Here is a 27,967-nt window from a genome sequence, read left to right as displayed (position 1 = left end):
GGCAAATCTACTGTGGGGGCTGCTGTGATGCAAGTAGCCAAAGCAATCACAAAGCTGCTGCTATGAAAGGTTGTGACTCTGGGAAATGTGCAGGTCATAGCGGATGGCTTTGCTGCAATGGGATTCCCTAACTGTGGTGGGGCGATAGATGGAACCCATATCCCTATCTTGGCACTGGAGCACCAGGGCACCCACTACATAAACCGGAAGGGGTACTTTTCAATGGTGCTGCAAGCACTGGTGGATCACAAGGGACGTTTCACCAACATCAACGTGGGATGGCCGGGAAGGGTTCATGACGCTCGCGTCTTCAGAAGCACTACTCTGTTTAAATGGCTGCAGCAAGGGAATTACTTCCCAGACCAGAAAATAACAGTTGGGGATGTTGAAATGCCTGTCGTTATCCTGGAGGACCCAGCCTACCCCTTGATGCCATGGCTCATGAAGCCATACACAGGCTGCCTGGACAGTAGTCAGGAGCTGTTCAACTACAGGCTGAACAAGTGCAGAATGGTGGTAGAATGTGCATTTGGCTGTTTAAAGGCGTGCTGGCACACATTACTGACTCGCTCAGACCTCAGCCAAACCAATGTCCCCATTGTTATTGCTGCTTGCTGTGTGCTCCACAATCTCTGTGAGAGTAAGGGGGAGACCTTTATGGCGGGTTGGGAGGCTGAGGCAAATCGCCTGGCCGCTGATTACGCACAGCCAGACACCAGGGCGATTAGAAGAGTACACTAGGAAGTGGTGCGCATTAGAGAAGCTTTGAAAACCAGTTTCATCACTGGCCAGGGTACAGTGTGACTGTTGTGTTTGTTTCTCCTTGATGGAACCCCCCCCCCTTGATTGACTCGTTCCCTGTAAGCCACCCCCCCCCCCTTCGATCACAGCTTGCTTTCTAAGGAAATAGTCACTCTCATTTAAAAATCATGTATTCTTTATTACTTAATTATAAAAAGAGGGAGAGAACTGACAAGGTAGCCCGGGTGGGGTTTGGGAGGAGAATAGTAGGGAAGGAAAAGACCACTAAAAAAATTTCATTATAATGAGAGCCTTTTGGTTGGGCTGTCCACTGGGGTGGAATGGGCAGGTGCACGGAGCCTACTCCCACGAGTTCTTACGCGTCTGGCGGGGTGAGGAGGCTGAGGAACATGGTGAGGGGGGTTATACAGGGGCTGCAGCGGCACTCTGTGATCCTGCTGCCATTCCTGAAGCTCCACCATACGCCGGAGCATGTCAGTTTGATCACGCAGCAGCCCCAGAGTTGCATCCCGCCACCACTGATCTTCCTGCCGCCACCTATCATCTCGAGCGTCCCTCCTGTCCTCACGTTCGTCCCTCCTGTCCTCACGTTCGTCCCTCCTGTCCTCACGTTCGTCCCTCCTGTCCTCACGTTCGTCCCTCCTGTCCTCACGTTCGTCCCTCCTGTCCTCACGTTCGTCCCTCCTGTCCTCACGTTCACTGGCATCTTTCCTGTACTTTGCTACCACGTCCTTCCACTCATTCAGATGAGCTCTTTCATTGCGGGTCACTTCCATGATTTCCGAAAACATTTCTTCTCGCGTTTTTTTTTCCGCCGCCTTATCTGAGATAGCCTTTGGGACGGAGTAGGGAGGCTTGAAAAATTTGCAGCTGCAGGAGAGAGGGGGAAAAAAGGGAGAGAAGTATTTAAAAAGATACATTTTAGAGAACAATGGTCATACTCTTTCACGGTGAACAACACTGTTCACCTTGCATAGCACATGTGTTTTCACTACAAGGTCGCATTTTGCATCTTAATATTGAGTGCCTGCGGCTTTGGTGTTACAGATCACAGACGCAGGTCCGGGCAGCAGAATTCGGCTTGCATGTGGCCATGGTAAGCCATTGTCTTTCGTCTTCTGCAGCCTTCATCTATCCAGCGCCCTCCTTTCCCAAATAGCAAGCAAAGTTCGTCGAGTGCAGCTTCTTTCCTGTTAACGTGCAGCAGCAGAAACCACCCCGTGGCTGGTATCATGGAAGATCACTGCTAAACACCCCCCCTCCCCCCCCGCATGGCTGGTAGCAGGAAAGATCCCTGCTAGCCAAATGCAGAAAAGCTCAGCACCAATCGCGCCCTCCCCCCCTACCCCCCCCCCCGCGCTTGGCTACCTGCAGGGAAGGATTTCTTTTAAGCCACAGGCAAACAGCCCAGTAGGAATGGCCATCTCTGTCCCCTTACTTAAATTCCTGAATTTCAACCAGGTTACCATGAACGATATCACTCTCCTGAGGATAACACAGCCAGATAAAGAACAGATGTTGCTTGAATGCCAGCAATCACCGGGACCATACGCTGCCATGCTTTGTCATGCAATGATACCAGATTACTTGCTACATGCATGGCGTGGTCAAGTGTCCTACCATGGAGGACAGAATAAAGCAGCGCTGCCCAGAAACCTTCTGCAAAGGCTTTTGGAGTACCTCCAGGAGAGCTTCATGGAGATGTCCCTGGAGGATTTTCGCTCCATCCCCAGACATGTTTACAGACTTTTCCAGTAACTGTACTGACCGCGAATGCATCCCAAGTCCTCAGGGCAAAGTAATCATTAAAAAACGCTTGCTTTTAAACCATGTCTTATATTTACAAGGTACAGTCACCAGAGGTCCCTTCCATGGCTTCATTGTCTGGGATAGTTGCTTGGGAGGGCTGGGTAGTTCCGTCAGGCTGAGAAAAAGCTCCTGACTGTTGGGGAGAACGGAGTGCTGTTCACTCTCTACAAGCTCGTCCTCCTCTTCCTCCTCATCTTCCCCGTCCGCAGAATCCTCAGCCATGGCTGCGATTACCACCCCCACCTCGGAATCCACGGACAGGGGTGGGGTAGTGGTGGCGAACCCCCTTAGAATTGCATGCAGCTCAGCATAGAAGCGGCATGTTTTTGGCCCTGCCCCGGACTTTCCGTTTGCTTCTTTGATTTTCTGGTAGGCTTGTCTGAGCTCCTTAACTTTCACACGGCACTGTACTGAGTCCCTGCTGTGGCCTCTCTGCATCATTGCCTTGATCAATCTGTGAACAATCAAATGAGCTATCTCCCCTGCCTGCCTGATTCACAGGGGTTGAGTGTTTGCTTTTTGCTTGAGGAGAGAAACAGCAGCGAGAAAGGGAGTCTGCAGCTGCTTATCTGGTCTGCAGGCTGTTTGCAGTTAACACTAAGGGGTCGGAAAAAGTTTCTGATTTTGCAAAAGCAGGGAGCCGATTCACAGTGTCGGCTCCAAAAATCCACTCTCTCTCTCTCTCCTCTGCTCCCTGTCACACTACACTCCACCCCACCCTACCCCCCTCTTTTGAAAAGCATGTTGCTGCCGCTTGAACGCTGGGATAGCTGCCCATAATGCATCATTCCCAACAGCCCTGCAAATGCTGCAAATGTGGCCACACACCAGCGCTGGTAGCTGTGAGTGTGGCCACACACCAGCGCTGTCCCTGCACAGCTGGACGACCAGCGCTGTAACTCCCAACGCTGCAACTCTCAAGTGTAGCCATACCCTGAGGCTTTGGCTACACTTGCACTTCAAAGCGCTGCCGCGGCACCCTGCTGCAGTGCTGCAAATTTGCAAGTGTAGCCAAGGCCAGAGTGTTAAAGGTCCACAGGATCTAAACTGCATGCACTGGAATGCACAAGGTTGCCCCAAGCGACAAGCATTTACAAAAATGTAAGCAAAGTGGCAACTTGGAAAAAGGGCAGATTCTACAGATGTTGAATTGCAGAGCCCATGGATCCTTAATTGAGATGAATAAGGTAGTTCACACCTTGTAGAACTATTGAATTAGGCTCTCTAGATCTGTGTGTGCTCAGTTCATGTTTTCAGGGTTATGTCTGCAACCATAAGGGCTAGGGCATGTCTACAGTACAAAGTTAAGTGGACATAAGGCAGCTTACGTTAACCTAACAATGGCTTTGTCTACACTACTACTTTTGTCGGCAAAATTTTTGTCACTCGGGTGTGAAAAAACCAGTTCCCTGATCTACAAAAGCTCTGGTGTGGTTGGCGCTATGTTGGCAGGAGACGCTCTCTCGCCGACATAGCTACTGCTGCTTGTTGGGGTGGTTTAATTATGCTGGCAGGAAAGCGATCTCCTGCCAGCATAGAATGGCTACATGGGAGACCTTACAGTGGCACAGTTGCAGTGGGTACGGCTGTGCTACTGTAAGGTCCATAGTGTAGACATAGCCGAAGTAAGTACCCGCTACTGTGTTTCTTCTGCTGCTGTATCTTAGCCGATACGCTCACCTAGTAAATCCACCTCGAAGAGAGGCGTAAGGCTTAGGTCGATGTCGTTTGTGTGACAGTGTCTGTGTAGAAACTGCCTTATTTGAATAGCTGTTGAATGTCAGGGTGGCTGTCAGCTGGAACCATGAAATTGACAATAACATTAATTTCACATTTGGTAGGGTCCCTGTTTTGAAAGGGGGGGGGGGGAGGAGAACCAGTTGTGAGCAGTGGTGACAGCTGGAACCTCTCTGCCCAGTGCTGAGAGCCTGAGCTGTGGGCTCCTCGCATAAGGGTTGCACCAGTAAAACGTTTGTTGTTGTTGTTTGGTTGATGACATGCATGTGTCTTAGCATCAGAATATCACTGAGTTCGTTTGGTATTTCTCTCTTTTGAGTAGCACACATCTTCATTGGTGGAGTTAAGTTAATGCCCACTGAAACAAATACAGCTTCACAGTGAAAGAAGTTCTCCCACTGCAATCCCATACTGAACTACTTTCTTCAGCATACATTTCTCTGGTAACCTTTTTGCCCTCCACTGGCCAGGCTTTATAATTATATGTCCTATCCTAACAGTGGACATTCTATTCTCTATAGGTTCTTATACTGCATGAGTGCTGTACTACATTCCTCTGATCCTCATCCAGATTGACAGGGAGCATTTTGGAAATGGCAAGAGCAAATAGAGATTGATGGGACAGACCAAAAGGAATGCTTAGTGTTTGTTCCACAGTCCCACAATTCCCTTGAATGTCAGCAAGTATTCCACAATACTGTGAAAATTACTCATATGATAGTCAGCCTGCAGGCGATATACCTACTGACAGGGCACCAAGCTTTAATCAATTCAGCATACTGCTGTAAGGGTACAAGTATTGTGACTTGCACTGGGTCAGGTGCCACATTGTGAACACACACTGGCAAAATAGATGCTTCAGTTACACTATGCTATACCAGAACAAGTTGTGAGTGTAGACAAGCCCTTAGGATATCAAGCTTTCAAGGATATGTATGAAACCATAAGGATGAGTTAGCTGAGGTTCTGGAGCACAATGCTGTAGCAGGGATTGAATTCCATGGCAAGTATCATGGAATGCACAGGGTCCTGGTTGTGGATATGAGTAGCCAGTTTTGTTTCCCTGATTATATTGTAAGGTCTTTGGACCAGAGAATGACTTCCTAGTGTACGTACAGTGCCTAACACAATGGAATTCTGATACCTCATTGAAGCCCCTAGCCACTACTGAAGTACAAATAAATAATAGTCCCTTATCTCTCCTGCCTGCAAGTGCATGTGCATCTGGGAAACAGTATTTATAAAAGGAGAGGAAAAAATTGTTGGAGCTCATTGGTAGCACATTGCTTGTTTGCAGGACCACAATGATTTAATTTTGAATCAACACGCTTTTAATCTTTCAAACAATAGAAGAGATACCAAAACGATATTTCAGAACAAGTTTATTAGTCATTGATTCTGGTGGACATCAGTTTGTTGCTTCAAAAATGGTGTCCGCGCTAATTGTAAATCATGATTTGGATACTGTTTATTAATACATTAATTTCCTTAACAATTGGATACCATCTGTGTCATTTGTATTAGTGTGTATGTGCTATTTTAGAGATTAATCTCCAAATGCCTTCTGCTGCTGCTGGAGACAGAAGAAGGGAATCCTTCAGTGACCAATACCATGTTATTTCCTCAGGGTAATTCCTCTTAAAGTCTACAAAGACTATGAAATGTCCTTTAGATTTCTGAGTAATCTTACGATATGTCTGCACCTGCGTCTGGCCCATGTCAGCTGACTAGGTCTGCAGGGCTGTAAAATTGTGGTATAGACATTTGGGCTTGGGCTGGAACCTGGACTCTGGGACACTTTCCCATCATGGTGTCCCAGAGTTTGGGCACCAACCTGAATCTGAATTCTACACAGCAATTTTACAAGCCCCATAGCCTGAGCACTGTGAGCCCGAGTCAGCTGACATGGGCCAGTCGCTAGTGTTTAATTGCAGCAGAGACATACCTCTAGAGTAGAGGTTCTCAAACTGTGGTCCGCAAGCTCCATTCAGGTGGTCTGTGGATAGTTCCCACTAAGGTGTGCGCCTGGGTGGCTGCACATGAAACAAGGAAGAGCCCACCCACCTAATTAGTGGAGCCATGCAGGCATGGCTCCACTAATTAGGTGCCTGGACCCTGGAGAAGACACACACATGTAAAGTGAGGTGGTGGCCTTGGGGGGAATAAGGGATAGATGGGAGGGGGCGGTGGGGTGAGTAGGGGTGGGGGGAATGTGGGACATGCAGGGCTGTGGCGGCCAGAGAAATAGGTGACATGCCCCGGGGCTGCGGTTGCCGGGGAGAGACGGCCCTACTTCCCAACCTCAGCTACATGGCTGCTATGGCAGGGGAGAGAGGGAGAGAACCCCCTCCTTCCCAGACCCAACTCAGGGGCTGCCGTGGTTGGGGAGAGAGGGCACATCCATCGCATTAGAAAGGTAAGACTGCTGATATTAAAATATGAGTTGTGTGCTTTTATTTGTAGAACTAAAAAAGTTAATTTTTTTTATATATATATAGCGCTTTTATCCAAAGCGCTTTACAATAGTCAGCTAACAGTACAAACAACATTTGGAAAGATCATTAAGTGGTCCGCCGAGACCCTCAGCAATTTTCAAGTGGTCCACGGAAAAAAAAAGTTGGAGAACCACTGCTCTAGAGCACATCCTGCTGCATTCCTGTTTTCTTGGGCCATTACATGCTATTATTTTTTCATCAAAGGTGAGATTAAACCCATTAGTTTGCCGCAACTGCATACACCCTTCAAAATCATCATCTATAACCTATTTAATGACAATATTACTTAGTTATTTCTTTAATAATATGAACAATATTATGACTTTCAACTTGATTGCTAAGGCAAAATTGAAAATACACTGTACAATGAACCAAGAATCTTTGTTCCATTTTTAATCCCACGTAGTGATGCATTTTAGATATTACAATCATATGTTCTTCTGTAGTCTCTGAAGTGTTAACTTTTTAAAGTAAAACAATTTATGCTCTCTAATCAATAGCAAAATGGATGTAATGATAAGCAAATATGAGAACTGAAAACTAGGTGGCCACCTTAAAAAACAAAACATAATCAAAACCCACACAAAGGCATATTCTGTCTAGGAACAGAATATAAATACAATTAAGAGTTTACTATATTGAGTGACCTTAATCAACCCTGCCCAGAGCATAACAGTAAATATGACAAAGTTTGAGCATGAGAGTTAACACTTCAGTCCCAGCACATCCATACCTCATTAAACTGTGTGGGAATTAGCAGGGAGGGGTTAAGGGAGTTCCCTAGCTTGTGGTTTTCTGTCATGTTAGATTGCAATTCCTACAGAGAACAGCTTGCTTACTTAGCAGATCGGTAGTCGGGGTCACCAAAGTTGTTAGAGCATAGAATCTCAGGGTTGGAAGGGACCTCAGGAGGTCATCTCTGCTCAAAGCAGGACCAAACCCAACTAAATCATCCCAGCCAGGGCTTTGTCAAGCCTGACCTTAAAAACCTCTAAGGAAGGAGATTCCACCACCTCCCTAGGTAACCCATTCCAGTTCTTCACCACCCTACTAGTGAAAAAGTTTTTCCTAATAGCCAACCTAAACCTCCCCCTCTGCAACTTGAGACCATTACTCCTTGTTCTGTCATCTTCTACCACTGAGAACAGTCTAGATCCATCCTCTTTGGAACCCCCTTTCAGGTAGTTGAAAGCAGCTATCAAATCCCCCCTCATTCTTCTCTTCTGCAGGCTAAACAATCTCAGTTCCCTCAGCCTCTCCTCATAAGTCATGTGCTCCAGCCCCCTAATCATTTTTGTTGCCCTTCGCTGGACTCTCTCCACGTTTATCCACATCCTTCTTGTAGTGTGGGGCCCAAAACTGGACACAGTACTCCAAACAAGGCCTCACCAGTGCTGAATAGAGGGGAATGATCACATCCCTCGATCTGCTGGAAATGCCCCTACTTATACAACCCAAAATGCAATTAGCCTTCTTGGCAACAAGGGCACACTGTTGACTCATATTCAGCTTTTTGTCCACCGTAACCCCTAGGTCCTTTTCTGCAGAACTGCTGCCCAGCCATTCGGTCCCTAGTCTGTAGCAGTGCATGAGATTCTTCCGTCCTAAGTGCAGGACTCTGCACTTGTCCTTGTTGAACCTCATCATATTTCTTTTGGCCCAATCCTCTAATTTGTCTAGGTCCCTCTGTATCCTAGCCCTACCCTCCAGCGTATCAACCACTCCTCCCAGTTTAGTGTCAGCTGCAAACTTGCTAAGGGTGCAGTCCACACCATTCTCCAGATCGTTAATGAAGATATTGAACAAAACCGGCCCCAGCACCGACCCTTGGGGCACTCCACTTGATACCGGCTGCCAACTAGACATGGAACCATTGATCACTACCCGTTGAGCCCAACCATCTAGCCAGTTTTCTATCCACCTTACCGTCCATTCATCCAGCCCATACTTCTTTAACTTGCTGGCAAGAATACTGTGGGAGACTGTATCAAAAGCTTTGCTAAAGTCCAGAAATAGCACATCCACTGCTTTCCCCTCATCCACAGAGCCGGTTATCTCATCATAGAAGGCAATTAGGTTAGTCAGGCATGACTTGCCCTTGGTGAATTCATGCTGACTGTTCCTGATCACTTTCCCCTCCTTTAAGTGGTTCAGAATTGATTCCTTGAGGACCTGTTCCATGATTTTTCCAGGGACTGAGGTGAGACTGACTGGCCTGTAGTTTCCTGGATCTTCCTTCTTCCCTTTTTTTAAAGATGGGCACTACATTAGCTTTTTTCCAGTCATTCGGGACCTCCCCCGATCGCCATGATTTTTCAAAGATAATGGCCAATGGCTCTGCAATCTCATCGGCCAACTCCTTTAGCACCCTCGGAGTGCAGCGCATCCGGCCCCATGGACTTGTGCTCGTCCAGCTTTTCTAAATAGTCCCGAACAACTTCTTTCTCCACAGAGAGCTGGTCACCTCCTCCCCATACCGTGCTGCAGAGTGCAGCTGTCTGGGAGCTGACCTTGTCTGTGAAGACAGAGGCAAAAAAAGCATTGAGTACACTAGCTTTCTCCACATCCTCTGTCACTAGGTTCCCTCCCTCATTCAGCAAGGGGGCCCACACTTTCCTTGACTTTCTTCTTGTTGCTAACATACCTGAAGAAACCCTTCTTGTTACTCCTAACATCTCTGGCTAGCTGCAACTCCAAGTGTGATTTGGCCTTCCTAATTTCACTCCCGCATGCCTGAGCAATACTTTTATACTCCTCCCTGGTTATTTGTCCAATCTTCCACTTCTTGTAAGCTGTTTTTTTGTGTTTAAGACGAGCAAGGATTTCACCGTTAAGCCAAGCTGGTCGCCTGCCATATTTACTTTTCTTCCTACACATCGGGATGGTTTGTTCCTGCAACCTCAATAAGGTTTCTTTAAAATACAGCCAGCTTTCCTCGACTCCTTTCCCCGTCATGTTAATCTCCCAGGGGACCTTGCCCATCAGTTCCCTGAGGGAGTCGAAGTCTGCTTTTCTGAAGTCCAGGGTCTCTCTTCTACTGCTCTCCTTTCTTCCTTGTGTCAGGATCCTGAACTCGACCATCTCATGGTCACTGCCTCCCAGGTTCCCATCCACTATTGCTTCCTCTACTATTTCTTCCCTGGTTGTGAGCAGCAGGTCAAGAAGAGCTTTTCCCCTAGTTGGTTCCTCCAGCACTTGCACCAGGAAATTGTCCCCTACACTTTCCAGAAACTTCCTGGATTGTCTGTGCACTGCTATATTGCTCTCCCAGCAGATATCGGGGTGATTAAAGTCACCCATGAGAACCAGGGCCTGTGATCTAGCAATTTCTGTTAGTTGCTGGAAGAAAGCCTCGTCCACCTCATCCCCCTGGTTTGGTGGTCTGTAGCAGACTCCCACCACGACATTACCCTTGTTGTTCATACTTCTACATTTAATCCAGAGACTCTCAGGTTTTTCTGCAGTTTCATACTGGAGCTCTGAGCAGTCATACTGCTCTCTTACATACAACACAACTCCCCCACCTTTTCTGCCCTGCCTATCCTTCCTGAACAGTTTATATCCATCCATGACAGTACTCCAGTCATGTGAGTTATCCCACCAAGTCTCTGTTATTCCAATTACATCATAATTCCTTGACTGTGCCAGGACTTCTGTTCTGTTATGGCATTTCATAATAATTGTGGGGTCTTTGTCACTCTTAGTACAATTTTAATATGTTTTATTTAGTCATTTTACTCAACAAATGTTAATTTTGTGAAAGATGAGCAAAAAACAAATAAGTTCACAGTCATATTTTCCTTTATAAAATGACAAGTAAAAATCAAGTTGTTAACCCCTAATTCAGGTCATTAGTTCTTTAACAGTCATGAGCAAGATGCCTTCAAGAGAAGATGCCTTGCCAACACTCTTGATAAGCTAGTCAGAATCCCCACATTAAATAGATTTTTTTTAAAAGTTTCATTTCACATCTGAACAGTTGACTTCTATTTACAAAATCAGTTTAAACAATTATCTTGTGCTGAACTAAAAGGAAACTTTGTAAAGTGATTTTTCATTGCTAAAATATATTAACTGTATTGAATTTTGAACTACGTGATTTTACTTCTTACAAAGGAAATCTAATTACCCATATTCTAAAAGAAATAGACATGAAAAGCAAAACAAAGAATTTATGGCTATGTTAAGTCATTTCACAAAAAATAGTGCTAAATTTGGTACAGCTGCTTAAAGCAAGATTTTCAGAGTCCTTCTGTTTGTGAGCCTTTAATGAAGAAAAAAATCATTGTTTTTCTAAAAGCAGAAAAAAGCAAGTTCAGCATCAAATGCAATTTCATTTCAGTTAGGAGATTCATACATTATTTCTGCATCAATTATTCCATTGATTCACCTCTTTTCTCATCATATAAAACATACATAAATGCAGTGATGTGCTGCTACTGATCTAGAAACTGAGTTAACAGAAACTGACTCAAGGAATGTTTTTATAGAGTTTTAAGTATTTTGTTTTGGAATAGAAATCTTAACTTTTGAGGGTAAACAAATACACAATATCTGTAATTATTAGGGATCTACCAAATTCAGGGTCCATTTTGGTCAATTTCGTGGTCATGGGTTTTGTAAATAATAAATTTCATGATTTCAGCTATTTAAAACTGAAATTTCACAGTGTTGTAATTGTAGGGGTCCTGACCTGAAAAGGAGGGGGGTGTGTGTGGGCGGGGGTCCCGAAGATATTGTAGTGGGGGTTGTGGTACTGCTGCACTTACTTCTGCACTGCTGCTGGTGGAGGTGCTGCCTTCAGAGCTGGGCAGCCGGAAAGTGTCGGCTGCTGGCTGGGAGCCCAGGCCTGAAGGCAGAGCCCCTAACAGCAGCAGCAAGGATGACATGGTATCATAGAATCGTATGACTAGAAGGCTTGAGAGATCATCTAGTCCAGTCCCCTGCACTCACGGCAGAACTAAGTATTATCTAGACCAGTGGTCCCCAACCTTTTCAGTGTGGCGGGCGCCTGATGACTAGCCGTCCAGGAGTGTGGCCGCCAGGCAAGCAGCTGCCGAAATGCCACCAAGAAGTGGCAATGCCAACAAGAAGCGGCAACACCAACAAGCATCACCGCCGAAATGCTGCCAAGACGTAGTGTCATCAAGAGGCGTCACCACCAGAAATCAGCGGCATTTCGGCAGCAGCACTTCTTGACATTGCCGCTTCTTGGTGGCATTTTGGCGGCTGCGTTTCCGGCGGCCAGTAAGTGGGCTCACATAGATGCCACAGCGGGCGCCATGGTGCCCACGGGCACCGTGTTGGGGACCCCTGATCTAGACCATCCCTGACGGGTGTTTGTCTAACCTGCTCTTAAAAATCTCCAATGATGGAGATTCCACAACTTCCCTAGGCAATTTATTCCAGTGCTTAACCACCCTGACAGTTAGGAAGTTTTTCCTAATGGCCAACCTAAACCTCCCTTGCTACAATTTAAGCCCATTGCTTCTTGTCCTATCCTGGGAGGTTAATAAGAACAATTCTTCTCCCTCCTCCTTGTAACAACCTTTTATGTACTTGAGAACTGTTATCATGTCCCCTCTCAGTCTTCTCTTTTCCAGACTAAACAAACTCATTTTTTTTTCAATCTTTCCTCAGAGATCATGTTTTCTAGACCTTTAATCATTTTTGTTGCTCTTCTCTGGACTTTCTCCAATTTGTTCACGTCTTTCCTGAAATATGGTGCACAGAACTGGACACAGCACTCCAATTGAGGCCTAATCAGCGCAGAGTAGAACAGAAGAACTACTTCTTGTGTCTTGCTTACAACCTTCCTACTAATACATCCCTGAATGATTACTTTTTTTTTTTTTGCAACAGAGTTACACTGTTGATTCATATTTAGCTTGTGGTCCACTATGACCCCCAGGTCCCTTTCCGCAGTACTCCTTCCTAGGCAGTCATTTCCTGTTTTGTATGTGTGCAACTGATTGTTCCTTCCTAAGTGGAGTACTTTGCATTTATCCTTATTAAATTTCATCCTATTTTCTTCTGACCATTTCTCCAAATTGTCCAGATAATTTTGAGTTATAATCCTATCCTCCAAAACACTTGCAACCCCTCCCAGCTTGGTATCGTCCACAGACTTTATAAGTGTACTCTCTATGCCATTATCTAAATCATTGATGAAGATATTGAACAGAACCAGACCCAGAACTGATCCCTGTGGCACCCCACTTGTTATGCCCTTCCAGCATGGCTGTGAACCACTGATAACTACTCTCTGGGAATGGTTTTCCAACCATTTATGCACCCACTGTATAGTAGCTCCATCTAGGTTGCATTTTCCTAGTTTGTTTATGAGAAGGTTATGCGAGACTGTATCAGAAGCTTTATGAAAGTCAAGATATATTATGTCTATCGCTTCCCCCCTATCCACAAGGCTTGTTACCCTGTCAAAGAAAGTGATCAGGTTGGTTTGACACTATTGGTTCTTGACAAATCCATGCTGACTGTTACTTATCACCTTATTATCTTCTACATGTTTGCAAATTGATTGCTTTATTATTTGCTCCATTATCTTTCCAGGTACAGAAATTAATCGGACTGGTCTGTAATTCCCCGGGTTGTCCTTATTTCCCCTTTTATAGATTGGCACTGATTTGCCCTTTTTCAGTCTTTGTTCTTTCCCTATTTTAGCCTCTGATCCTACCTCATTTTCACTAGCATTCACTGTTAGATATCCAATTACCACCAACCTTCTTGGTGAAAACCAAAACATACAAGTCATTAAGCACCTCTGCCATTTCCACATTTTCTGTTGTTGTCCCCCCCCCCCCCTCCCGTCATTGAGTAATGGGTCTACCCTGTCCTTGGTCTGCCTCTTGCTTCTAATGTATTTGTAGAATGTTTCCTTATTACCCTTTATGTCTCTAGCTAGTTTGATCTCGTTTTGTGCCTTGGCCTTTCTAATTTTGTCCCTAAATACTTGTGTTATTTGTTTATATTCATCCTTTGTAATTTGACCTAGTTTCCACTTTTTGTAGGACTCTTTTTGAGTTTCAGATCATTAAAGATCTCCTGGTTAAGTCAGAGTGTCCTCTTGCCATGCTTCATATCTTTCCTACGCAGTGGGATAGTTTGCTCTTGTGCCCTTAATAATGTCTCTTTGAAAAACTGCAAACTGTCTTTGTTTTTCTCCTTAGACTTGCTTCTCATGGGATCTTACCTGCCAACTCCCTGAGTTTGCTAAAGTCTGCCTTCCTGAAATACATTGTCTTTATTTTGCTGTTCTCCCGCCTACCATTCCTTAAAATCATGAACTCTACCATTTCATGATCACTTTCACCCAAACTGCCTTCCACTTTCAGAATCTCAACCAGTTCCTCCCTATTTGTCAAAATTAAATCTAGAACAGCCTCTCCCCTAGTAGCTTTCTCCACCTTCTGAAATTAAAAATGGTCTCCAATACATTACAAGAACTTGTTAGATAATCTGTGCCCTGCTGTGTTATTTTCCCAACATGTCTGGCTAGTTGAAGTCCCCCATTACCGCCAAGTCCTGTGCTATGGATGATTTTGTTAGTTGCTTAAAAAAAAAAGCGTCGTCCACCTCTTCTTCCGGATTAGGTGGTCTGTAGTAGACCCTTAGCATGACATCATCCTTGTTTTTTACTCCTTTTAGCCTTACCCAGAGACTTTCAACAAACCTGTCTCCTATTTCCATCTTGACTTCAGTCCAAGTGTATACATTTTTAATACAAAAGGCAACACCTCCCTTTCCCCCCTGACTGTCCTTACTGTACCAATATTCCAATCATGTGTATTATCCCACCAAGTCAATTTATGTTATAGCTGTGTTTATTTTCTGGCATTTCGAGTTCTTCCTGCTTATTCCCATACTTTTCACATTAGTATACAGACATCTTAAGATACTGATTTGATTCTTTCCCCCCATCCTCATTCTGTCTTCTCTCCCTTATCCCTGCTATAAGAGCCCATGCTCATCCAAATTCCTACCCTTCTCTCAGGTCTCCATGTTTTTAACTTACCTGTGTGGGCTTTGGTTACCTGCCCCCTTCGAACCTAGTTTTAAAGCCCTCCTCGCAAGGTTAGCCAGTCTAGATCCAAATATGCTCTTCCCCTTCCTCGATAGGTGGACCCCATCTCTGCTTAGCAGTCCTTCCTGGAACAGCATCCTGTGGTCAAGGAAGCCAAAGCCCTCCTGGTGACACCATCCTCGCAGCCAAGCATTCGCCTCCAGGATCCATCTGGGCCCCTACCCTTGACCAGAAGGATTGAAGAGAACACCACCTGTGTTCCAGACTCCATCACCCTTACTCCCAGAGCCCTGTAGTCACTTGTGATCTGCTGAGAGTCATACCTCACAGTATCATTAGTGCCCACATGGATGAGTAACATGGGGTAGTAGTCAGAGGGCCAGATGATCCTTGACAATCCCTCCGTAACATCTCGGATATGGGCCTCTGGCAGGCAGCATACCTCCTGGGATGCCATGTCAGGGCGACAGATCGGTGTCTCCATCCCATTCAGAAGAGAGTCACCAACCACCACTTCCCTATGTTTCCTCCTGGGAGAGGTGGCTGCAGTCTTTCTAGTCTTGGGGGTACATGGCTTCTCCTCCTCTACCTTCGGGGGTGATTCCTCATTGCTTGTTGCCAGGGCAGCATAGCAGTTTTCCATCACCATGGTGGGTGAGTTGGAAGTAGGGGTGAAGCACTGCCTGCTGCCAGAAGTAACCAGCAGCAAGTGTCCTCCCTGTGACAGAGCCATACCCTCTTCCCTCAGTGGTGTGACAGCAGTCCTCTGTAGCTGGATAGCTTCCTCAGCCTTGCATGTGTCCATATGAATTCTCTCAAGGAATTCCTCGTGGGCCTGGATGCTCCTCAGCCTAGCAACCTCCTCCTGTAGCTCTCCCATTTGCTTCCTGAGAGATTCCACCAGCAGGTATCTTTCACACTGTATGGTCCCCCGAACCTGGCTTTCTGTGAGTGGGAAATGTAGCCCACAATCTTTGCAAATCCAAACCAGGATCTGGGTAGAGGCATCCATGGTTAGGTTGTCTGTCTGGATACAGGCGCAGGTGGAAGAGACAGGAGCAGCATTGGCACTGGCGATGCAGCCCTTCCTCACCATAGCTATTACGGTATATTATGACTCCCTCCCACAAACTCCCTCTCAAACTCACCTGGTTGCTAGTATGGTATTGCCACCCTTACTTCTGCACTGCGGAAGCTGGGCCCTCAGTAAGCAGCCACCACTGTTACCAATAAAACAACAAGGTTTGGCCCATTAGTTCCATCAAAGTCTATCTAGCAGCTATTTTGGCCTTCCACCCTCCAACTGATGATTGTTCTTGTTTTTCCAGTTCTGTGTCAATATGTTTTTCGAAGGGTCTGGAAAGATTGTACCCTCAGGTAGATGATCCTTTTCTCTTGGGACTTGAACCTTGTTTTGACAAGAATAATGGGTCCTCCCTTTGAGCCCTTAGCTACCCTGTTCCTTGTTGCATCTCTCGATGAAGGTGGCCTTCATAGTGGCAATCACTCATCCAGGAGAGTAGGTGAATTACACGCTGTAATGTATGGACTTCCATACATTGTCTTCTACAAGGACACGGTTTATCTATTCCCCCATCCAAAGTTTCTTACAAAAATGGTATGTCTCTTTTCCATTTTAGTCGGGCAGCATATCTGTTTTTTTTATTTACAGGCCCTCAAGCCCATAAGGACAAGGAGAGATTACACACTTTGGGTGTCAGGAGGGTGTTTGGTTCTGTCCAAATAGAATTCTAACAGTGTGTAGATTGTCCTCTCAATTATTTGTGGCAGTTGTAGACAGGATGAAGGGACTCTGTCTCTTCTCAGAAGATCTCATCTTGGATATTCTCCTGTATATGCTTGCGTTACAGCTTGACCAATGTAGCTATACCAAGCAGAGTAATAGCACATTCAACAACATCTCGTGCGGCCTTGGTGGTCTTCCTAGCTCAAGTGCCTATCCTGATAATTTGTAAAGCTGCAACATGGTCTTCAGAGCATACCTTTGTCTCATATCACGCCATCTCTCAGCAATCTTGAGATGATTCCAGGTTCAGACGTGTGATTCTCCAATCCTTATTCAGGTTCCGATCCAACCTCCAGATAGAATTACCTGTGAGTCACCTGCAGTGGAGTGAACATTTGCAATTATTTGAAGAAACGGTTATTGTTTCCGTACGTGTTGTTCTTCAAGATGTGTAGCATGTGTACATTCCATGATACACACCCTTGTTCTCCTCTATATTGGAGTCTTTCTGGTAAGAAGATGATGTGGGCTGGGGTTTGAGTTGGGGGTGGCTCTGCCTTTTACCATTGCACAGCAGTGTGAGGCAATAGCGGGCATATGCGCTGCCCCCATGTGTACTGCTGAGAGAAAATCTCCTACAACAGTACACTAGATGCACACACACCTGAAGTGGAATGGACGTGTACAACACATTTCGAACAACAACAGTTACAGAACAGGTTAATAACCATTTCTTATTTTTCAGTCCCCATTCTGCCTGTTTGTTCTTTGTCTGCTTGTTCATTTTGGAATCACTTTCTAAAAATGCATATAGAAAATCATGTTGACTAAAAATTTCAATACTGGTATATTTTAGGGATCAAATTAGTTATTCTTTCTGATCACTAGTTCAGATCCAGTGCTTGGAAGAGTTTACTGATCCTGAAAGTAGTTTTTCTCTTCCTGCCAAAGTTATTCTAGCTCAGGCAAGCCATAAGGTGATGGTCCTATACAATCCTATTTTTCTGACTACTTTGTTTTTTTTCTATTTTTTGTGATATTTTTGTATTGACTTATTATATGAAAACACAAAAAATTGAAAAAGTTAAATAATGTACTGCTGTGATGCGTTTCCAAATACCACATGCTTCGTAGGGTCTCCAGTAGAATTATGCAGTTTTACAACTCATCAGAGCTGCACAACCAGATAATACAAAACCAAACAACACTACATAGACATAACACATTAGGGTGGGAGTTACAGTAGAAAAATAGGAAAAGACATAAATAAGAAAAGGAGGGTAGGAAGGGACTTGGGAGGGGAGGGAAAGGAGGCGTTGTAGCAGCTTATATCTAAGAGTTTAGAGTGGAAAGTTTCTGTTGTGTTGGCTTGGCAAAAAAATACGTTCTCTATTTGATCCAGCTGGGTGGGAGAGTTGTAGCTACTGGCTGGGAGCTCAGCTCTGAAGGCAGTGCCGCCGCTAGCAGCAGCGCAGAAGTAAGGATGACATGGTATGGTATTTCCACTGTTACTTCTGTGTTGTGGCCTTCAGAGCTGGGTCCTCAGCCAGCAGCTTCCACCATCTCTAAAGGCCACAGTGCAGAAGTAAGGGTGGCATGGTATGGCACCCTTTGCAGTGCTGCTGGCGGGGTACTGCCTTCAGAGCTGGGCACCCAGCCTGCAGCCGCCGCTCTCCAGCCACCCAGTTCTTAAGGCAGTGCCGCTGCCAGCAGTAGGTGCAGAAGTAATTGGGGCAATACCATGACCTCCCTACAATAATCTTAGGTTTCCCCCCTTCTCGTGACCTGCTTTTGTGTTGGGACCCCCAGTTTGAGAAATGCTGGTCTCCCCCCGTGGAATCTGTATAATATAGGGTAAAAGTACACAAAAGACCAGATTTCACGGGGGAGACCGTGTTTTCACGGCCGTGAATTTGGTAGAGCCCTATCTTGGGATGTAGGATGCCTTCGTACAGCTCCCCTAGACCCTGAAATGGTTGTTTGAACCCCTCTGAGCCGCTTGAGTCGCTTGCACATGCTCCCTCTGAGTTCCACCTAGGTTGTAAGTATTCTGTGTTTCTAGTTTAACCCCTTCAGGGACTACATGGCAGGAAAGCAAGGAACACAGGCATAGCAAAGGATTTTCTTAACCACGGCAATTTTACTTTTAAATCACTCAGGCCTGGTCTACACTAGGACTTTAAATCGAATTTAGCAGCGTTAATTCGAACTAACCGCTCAACCGTCCACACCAGGAAGCCATTTAATTCGAACTAGAGGGCTCTTTAGTTCGAATTTGGTACTCCACCCCGACAGGTGGAGTAACGCTAAATTCGACATGGCTAGTTCGAATTAGGCTAGGTGTGGATGGAAATCGAACTTAGTAGCTCCGGGAGCTATCCCACAGTGCACCACTCTGTTGACGCTCTGGACAGCAGTCCGAGCTTCGATGCTCTGACCAGCCACACAGGAAACGACCCGGGAAAATTTGAATTCCTTTTCCTTTCTGGACAGTTAGAATCTCATTTTGTGGTTGGACATCGGGGGAGCTCAGCAGAACCAGCAGCAATGCAGAGCTCTCCAGCAGAGGAGTTCATGTAATCTCTGAATAGAAAGAGGGACCCGGCATAGACTGACCGGGAACTCTTCGATCTGATCGGTGTGGGGGGCGAGTAGTCTGTGCTTTCGGAGCTGCGCTCCAACAAACGGAATGCAAAGACCTACGAGAAGGTCTCCAAAGCCATGATACAGACAGAGGATACAGCCGTCATGCAACGCAGTGCCACGTGAAAATCAAGGACCCCAGACAAGCCTACCAAAAAATCAAAGCGGCCAACGGATGCTACGGAGCCTGCCACCACTGCCCCACCAGTGACCATGGACTCTGATGATGGGACAGTGTCGACGGACAGTTCCTCAACGATGTTCACGGACGGGGAAGATGAGGAAGGGTTTGTGGAGGACGAGGCAGGCGACAGCTCTTACAACGCTGGTGTCCCCGACAGCCAGGATCTCTTCATCACCGTCACGGAGATCCCCTACCAACCCTCCCCGGCCATGAACCCGGATCCTGAATCAGGGGTAGGAGCAGTCGGTAAGTGCTTTAACCATGTTAACTTTTATTCTTAATATAACAGGAATCTGAAGTGTGTGAAAAGGAGGTCTCTGTATATATGGTGATAGAACAGAAATCCTCCTGGGAGATCTCCACGAAGCTCTCCTGCCGTTAATCGATAAGCATCAGCAGGAGGTTCCTGGGGAGAGCTGCCTTATTGGGTGCTCCGTGATAGCACACTTTTCCGCGCGAGGCTTTTATGCGGTATTCAGGGAGCACTGCCTCCCAGAGCACGGCTGCATAGGTCCGTGGTTCGTGCTAGATTTCACGCAGCATGCGCTCTCTATCTCCTTCAGTGCCCGTCCTCACGGTTATCTCGCTCGGAGACTCCTGCATCTAAGTAGGGGAATTACTGTAATGTTACGCCTGGTCCAAAGTATTTTTAAAAAATCTCCGGACAGACGGCATAGCACAGACTCAGCACGCAGCTGCGTGACGAGCGTAACGGAAAGCCAAAGAATCAAATGGACGCTCATGGAGGGAGGGGGGGAATGAGGACGCAAGGTATCCCACAGTTCCTGCTGTCTCCGAAAAGCATTTGCATTCTTGGCTGATCTCCAAATGCTTCTAGGGTCAAACACAGCGTCCGCGGTGGGTCGGGGCATAGCTCGGCAATTTACGCACCCCCCCCCCCAACCCCCAGAAGTTAAAGGGAAAACAATCCTCTGTTGACTCTTTTACATGTCACCGTATCTGTACTGAATGCTGCAGATAGACGCGCTGCTGCAGCACTCAACAACAACATCCTTCCTCCCACCCCGCCATGGGTGGCTGATGGTACAATAGGACTGCTACCCGTCCTCATCATCAGCCTATTGGCACATGGGGCAGTGCAAAAGGACTGGTAACCATACCAACTTGCTTGGGACAGGTCGATCAAGGTCGCCTGGTCCTAATTTTTCATGGTAGATGGTGCAGTATGGCTGGTAACCGTCCTCATCATTGCAACAGGGGGCTGAGCTCCATCAGCCCCCACCCTTCATTGTAAAGAAAAGATTCAATTGCCCCTGGACTAGCAGAGGGATGATTGGCTCCCTCCTCCACACCCCTTAATGTCATCTCTGGACTATCATTGCAGCTGGAGGCTTCCTTCCACTCATTTCTCACAAACGACTACCTGTGTCTTATTCATGCATTCTATATTACTTCATCACACAAGTGGGGGGACAATGGTATTGGAACCCAGGAAGGCTGGGGGAAGAACGGAATGAACAGCTGGGGTTGTTTCAGGAGCACACCCTGTGAATAGCATTCAGCTCAAAATTTATGCATGATTGGCCAGAGAGCAGCTGTGCTCTCTGGTTCTATGATACAGTGGTTCTCTAGTACAGTTGCCCATATTCTAGGCAGGACTGATTCTATTTTTAGATGCCCAAAAAGGAGGGATTGACTCGGGGAGTCATTCCCAAATTTTGCTTTTGCGCCCCTGGCTGATCGGCCAGGGGCACTTATGACAGCACCAAATGGCGCAGTGCAAAAGGACAGGTAACCATGACCATCTTATTACCGTCTTCTTACCAGTTCATGGTATGGTAGACGGTACAGTATGCCTGGTAACCATCGCTGCTGTCATGCAAAAGCAAAAGCATGCTGCTGTGTAGCACTGCTGGTCCGCCTCTGTCAGCGGCATCTAGTACACATACGGTGACATACACAAAAGGCAAAATAGGGTCCATTGTTGCCACGCTATGGCATGTGCCAGGGCATTACATGGAAAACGTGCTCGAAATGATTGTCTGCCGTTGCTTTCCCGGAGGAAGGAATGACTGGCGACATTTACCCAGAATCCACCGCGCAAATGATTTGTGCAACAGCAGGCACAGGGGTCTCAACAAAAAATTCACAGAGACAGCCTAGACTCAGTTAATTGTTCGCAAAAAAGTATCTTTGCAAGGAATTCACTAACTGTTTCCCATCTCACAGCTTCCACTGTCTCCAGACCTTCCACAGCATCCCCCTCGCAGAGGCTGGCGAAGATTAGGCGGCGAAAGAAAAAGACAAGGGACACGATTTTCGATGAATGTGTGGGCTGCTACCTAGCCGAGGCGGACCAGCAGAGGCAGTGGAGGGAGAAAGTCTCTCTGTACCAGCGCTCACACAGCGAATGGGAGGAGAGGTGGCGTGAGGAACACAAGCAGGCGACTCAAGCAATGCTTGTACTAGTGAGGGAGCAAACGGACACGCTCCGGCGACTTGTGTATGTTCTGCAGGACCGCTGCAGGATAGAGCCCCCGGCAGTATCTCTGCAACCGCCCTCCCCCGCCACAAAGTCACATACCCCCCTCACCCTAAATAACCAGGAGGATGCCCGCCCTGGGCCGTGAATACTGTCACTGCACCGCAGCAGAGTGCTCAAGTAACCAAAAGCTCTCATGCCCTACGTTTGCATAAGTCCTTCCCTTCCGGACTCAAACAAGTCCCAATCCCAGTCCCATCCCATAACTGTGTACTTAAGTAAAGAAATTCTTTGCTGTTAAGTACTGTTTCCGTCATGTTTTTTCACTGAAGACTGTGTTTGAATGGGGTGCGTGGGGAAGTGCGTTGCTAATTGCATAGGACAGGCACCTTTCCCAGGGTACAGACACGGGGGCCGGATCAGCAGCGGGTCACACACACAGTGCAGTCAGTAGGCACCGTGGTCGGTATGGGAGGTGGTTTCCAGGTTCTGTGTGGGCGGTGGGGATGTGACTTTTTAGCGGGGGAGGGCGGTTACAGATCTTATACAGCGGTCCTTGTCCTGGACCGCTGAGTCACGCAGCAGAGGAATCTGTATCCGTCCTCCTCCGCCACAAGGCCACATAGCCCCCCGCACACAGAATCCCAAAAAGGAGGGATGGCAGGCTCCGTTGAAACAAGCAGTCCGGCAATGCGGACCGCTGTAGGAGCAGGAGCCTGTCATTCCTTGAGTTTAGAGGCGGTCTTTACATCAGCGCACACCCTACCCACCACAGTCTGCGTTCCAGTTTCAACCCTTTAACGAAAAGTCATGAATAAAGAAACCTCTCCTCAGTAACAGTGTGACATGTATTTTATTTTTACACGTGTCTTGGAAGTGGGGGAAACGGGGAGAACGGGGTATTTAACCGAAGAGGAGAGTCAACAGTAACTGGGTAAAGAAACAGGGGCAGGTTCAGCTTCTCTGTAAAGAAACTGAACAGTCACAGGTCTCGCTGCTCGCTGGTATTTGAAGAGTTCCTTGTCGCTGTCCCAGGCGCCTGTATAGGGCTTCATGAGCAAGTGCATTAGCGGGCAGGCTGGGTCACCGAGGATCACTATAGGCAAATGCACATCCACAACAGTTATTTCGTGGTACGGGAAGAAACTACCTTCCAGCAGGCGTCTGAGCAGCCCACAGTTCCTGAGAACACACGCATCAGGAACCTTGCCCGGCCATCCGACGTTCATGTTGGTAAAACGTCCCCTATGGTCCCCCAGTGCTTGCAGAACCATTGAAAAGTAGCCCAATTTCTCAGCAGCTGAATGTGGAAGAGGTGGACGATAAAGTGCAAGGAGGAGAAAACGGTGAGGATCGCAGCGGGCTCCATGCTTGCAGTGCTGTGGCGTCCACGCTGTCACTGACCAGAAAAGTGCACGAACAGATTGCCCGCAGGCGCTTTCAGGGAGGGAGGGAGTGAGGGCGTGATTGACGGTTCAATGACGACAGTTACCCAAAACCACCCTCGACACATTTTTTCCCCCAGCAGGCATTGGGGGCTCTACCCAGCATTCCAATGGGCAGCGGGGACTGCGGGAACTGTGGGATAGCTTCCCACAGTGCACCGCTTCCAAAGTCGACGCTGGCCCCGTGAATGTGGACTCAGAAATTCGAATTAGTGTATTTAGTATGGATACACAAATTCGACTTCATAAGGTCGAATCCACAAATTCGAACTAAGTTGATTCGAAATAGTCTTGTAGTGTAGACAAGGCCTCAGAGTTACAGATCTTTGAAAATAACACAGGTCCTGAGACATACTCTCCCTTAGTCTGAGCTCACTTTTTCTGTAAGCCTGAGGTTCGGCAGCATTTCAGACTGGGCAGAGTCCATCCTGTCCTCTCTTCCTTGCAGGTCATAAGAATATAAGAACTGCCATACCAAAGGTCCATCTGGCCCAGTATCCTGTCTTCCAACAGTGGTCAATGCCAGGTGCTTCATAGGGAATGAACAGAACAGATAATCATCAAGTGATCCATCCCCTTTTGCCCATTCCCAGCTTCTGGCAAATAGAGGCTAGGGACACGTTCCCTGTCCATCCTGGCTAATAGCCATTGATGGACCTATCCTCCATGAATTTATCTAGTACTTTTTTGAACCCTGTTATAGTCTTGGCCTTCACAACATCCTCTGGCAAAGAATTCCACAGGTTGACTGTGTATTGTGCAAAGAAATATTTCCTTTTTGTTTATTTTAAATCTGTTGCCTATTAATTTCATTGGGTGACTCCTAGTTCTTGTGTTATGAGAAGGAGTAAATAACATGTCCTTATGTCTTTCTCACACCCGTCGTGATTTTTTAGGCCTCTATCATATCCCCCCTTAGCTGTCTTTTTTCCAAGCTGAAAAGTCCGTCTTATTAATTGCTCCTCATACAGAAGCTGTTCCATATCCCATATAATTTTTCTTGCCCCTTTCTGTACCTTTTCCAACTCCAATGTATCTTTGAGATGGGGCGACCACATCTGCACGCAGTGTTCAAGATGTGAGCGTGGCATGGATTTATATAGAGGCAAGATGATATTTTCTGTCGTCTTATCTGTCCCTTTCTTAATGATTCCCAACATTCTGTTTGCTTTTTTCATTGCCGCTGCACATTGAGTGGATGTTTTCAGAGAACTATCCACAATGACTCCAAGATCTCTTTCTTGAGTGGTAACAGCTAATTTACCTGTATAGTTTTATATTTATATTTCACTTTATATGTATAGTTGGGGTTATGTTTTCCAATGTGCATTACTTTGTATTTATCGACATTGAATTTCACCTGCCATTTAGTTACCCAGTCACCCAGTTTTGTGAGATCCCTTTGTAACTCTTTGCAGTCTGCTTTGGACTTAATTATCTTGAGTAGTTTTGTATCATCTGCAAATTTTGCCACCCAACTGTTTACCCCTTTTTCCAGATTATTTATGAATATGTTGAACAGTACTGGTCCCAGTACAGACCTTTGGGGGACACTACTATTTACCTCTCTCCATTCTGAAAATTGACCATTTATTCCTACCTTTTGTTTCATATCTTTTTAACCAGTTACTGATCCATGAGAGCACCTTCCCCCTTATCCCACGACTGTTTGCTTTGCTTAAGAGCCTTTGGTGAGGGATCTTGTCAAAATCTGAAAATCTAGATAAATTTTATATCCACTGAATTCCCCTTGTCCACATGCTTGTTGACTCCCTCAAAGAATTCTAGTAAATTGGTGAGGCGTGATTTCCATTTACAAAAACCATGTTGACTCTTCCCCAACAAATCATGTTCATCTATGTGTCTGATAATTTTGTTCTTTATTATAGTTTCAACCAATTTGCCTGGTACTGAAGTTAGGCTTACTGGCTTATAATTGCTGGCATCACCTCTAGATCCTTTTTAAAAAAAATTGGTGTCACATAAGGTACTCTCCAGTCATCTGGTACAGAAGCTAATTTAAACTATAGGTTACATACCACAGTTAGTAGTTCTGTAATTTTACATTTGAGTTCCTTCAGAACTCTTGGATGACTACTGTGTGATCCTGGTGACTTATTACTGATTAGTTTATCAGTTTGTTCCAAAACCTCCTCTAATGACACCTCAATCTAAGACAGTTCCTCAGATTTGTCACCTAAAAAGAATGGCTCAGGTTTGGGAATCTCCCTCACATCCTCAGTCTTGAAGACCAATGCAAAGAATTCATTTAATTTTTCTGCAATGGCCTTATCGTCCTTGATCAGTCAGTGGCCCCACTGGTTTTGAAGCAGGCTTCCTGCTTCTGATATACTTAAAAAAAAATTTGCTATTATTTTTTTAATCTTTGGCTAGCTGTTCTTCAAATTCTTTTTTGCCCTTCCTAATGTGTGCTCCTTACATCCTTGTGTGAGGTGGTCAAGTGTCAGGACCCTGCTCCTACATTGGTCCTCCATCTCTTTGACGTGCTGTCATGTTGAGAAGCTTCAGCCTCACCAGTCATGCTTGTCTGTTTTTGTGGGCCCCTCTAGAGAGACCATCGCTCCATGGGGGTGCGCCAGTAATTGACCCAATCTAAATTGATGTCCTCACATTGCTGTTTGGTGGTTTAGGGATACTCCTTCAGTGAAGTGTCAAACACCTTTCTCAGGCACTGCTGCTGTCTGGGCATGTTCAGACTTGTGCAGTTACAGTGTCCAGTATTTCCATAGATAGTACATGACTGAATTAATAATTTGATGTAGACATATCCCACTGTGTCATGGTGATATCATCAAAATGTGTAAATTTAAAAAACACATTTGGTAAACGTTATCCCACTTTGCATGGAATCTAATCAGTATAGTTCAGTTCTGCTCTGTTTACATCCAGTATATTTTTAAAGAAACTAATTGTTACTAATATTGATATTCCTCACCTCTTTACATTTTAGCTGTCCCTTTTCCACCAACACATCGCTTGACATCTGAAGAAGTGTTTGATATAGATGGAAAACCTAGGGTTGACATTTTGAAGAACCACTTAGTAAAAGAAGGTCGGGTAGATGAAGAAATTGCACTTAGAATCATCAATGAGGGTGCTGCAATTCTACGAAGAGAGAAAACTATGATAGAAGTTGAAGCTCCAATTACAGGTAATACCTTTAGTTTATTTCTTTGATGCTTAAAGTAAAAATTTCACATCATTTTCATTAGAAGGCCTTTTCTTGGGGGGAAAATAAATGTAAAGAGATCATTATCATAACAAGCATATTGAACTTTCCCTCAGGACTGCTTTTGTATAATTCTCCTTGAGTACTCAACATAATGTTGAATCAAAAAATGATGTGGAAGAAAGGAAGGAATAAAACATGTTTGGGAAAAGCAGTAGGACTGTTAATACAATGTCAACAGGCAAAGCAGTTTTTGTAATCATTATAACAATAATAAATATTACTAAAAGATATAATAATCCAGAAGAGAAAAATGAGCTTCAAAGAGAAGATTGGAATTGCAGTCTAAAATTTGTGGGATGGTGCTAGAGCATCCATTTGCTGAAACAAATATTTTGAACAGGAGTTGTGAATGAGGAATATTCATGATTGTTTTGCCCTAAGAATCCAAGTTTTTATGTAAAATGTAGTGATCTCTTGGTAGTCTTAACTCAAACAAGTTGAGACCAACCTGATAAAACTGTTGTGTATAATTTAGTACAATAGATAGGACCTGATCCAGTTGGAAAGTTTGAAATGACTTTTGTTTTTGAAAAGATACTGTAATGCTTTCAGGCTCTGAGCAGTCAGACCATATTTGTCTTGGATAAAGATGATACTTGAATCTTTTAAACTTTTTTATTTTTAAAGACACAAATAACCAGATAGAAAATATATTATTTACATTATATAGCTGCCATTCAGAGTGAATACAAATTGATTATTTATGGGATTTTTTTCAGATATTTTAAACGTTTAAATTAAATACATTTTTCTTTTAAAAATAAACCTATTCATAATTTCAAATTCAGTTTAACCTATGGTTAGGTCAAACTTATTATACTCTATTAAATCATTACAATTGAATTTAAAAAATAATTTAGTAGTACATGTTTGCTGCCAAAGTCTTCAAGAAAGTCAAACTATTGAACTGGTGGAAGTCATTGACTAATTACTTGGAACCAGAGTTTGTTGAATTGTTAAACCAGCTTTTGATAGCAGTCACCTCTTCTGCAGGTGTAGAGAGAATACCATCGTCTTTTCAGTTTATTCAACTGGTTCACTTCAATGAATAGCTCATTCAGAGTTGAGAAACCATTTGGGAATTGAAAAAAAGCAGGAGAGCTTGTCTTCCTCTCCCAATCTATCAATAAAAATGAAGTAGGAGGAGATGAGTTCTGAAATCTTGACAAACTTGGTGACCAGAAATAATCAGTTCAATTCACTAATTGCTGGTAAAACTTCCTTTGTTTAAAAAGTCAGTTAGTTTTACATGTAAAATATGTTTTGATAAACTTTTTTGAACTATAAAAATAATAAATGGGGTTTTTTTGTTTGTTTTTTGCTAACAAGTAGGAAATACCAAATTTAGTGTAAAGGCTATATTTAGTTGTATATCAACATGTTTTATTGTTTACCAGCCAAGAAGAAT

General features: G+C 45.1%; 1 protein-coding gene across 7 annotated transcripts in view; it reads left to right on the top strand.

The window, feature by feature from the left end:
• Positions 1-27,967, top strand: part of PPP3CB (protein phosphatase 3 catalytic subunit beta) — a 97,575-nt gene that overhangs the window by 7,574 nt on the left and 62,034 nt on the right. For all 7 annotated transcript variants that reach the window (XM_045023669.1, XM_045023668.1, XM_045023665.1 and 4 more), the window contains exon 2: positions 26,278-26,478. In XM_045023669.1, coding sequence (XP_044879604.1) covers positions 26,278-26,478 — 201 coding nt within the window. The remainder of the gene's footprint in view (positions 1-26,277; positions 26,479-27,967) is intronic.

Source organism: Mauremys mutica, chromosome 7 (assembly GCF_020497125.1).
Source record: "Mauremys mutica isolate MM-2020 ecotype Southern chromosome 7, ASM2049712v1, whole genome shotgun sequence".
Classification (NCBI taxonomy): Eukaryota; Metazoa; Chordata; order Testudines; family Geoemydidae; genus Mauremys; species Mauremys mutica.
This window is presented reverse-complemented; position numbering and strand designations above follow the sequence as displayed.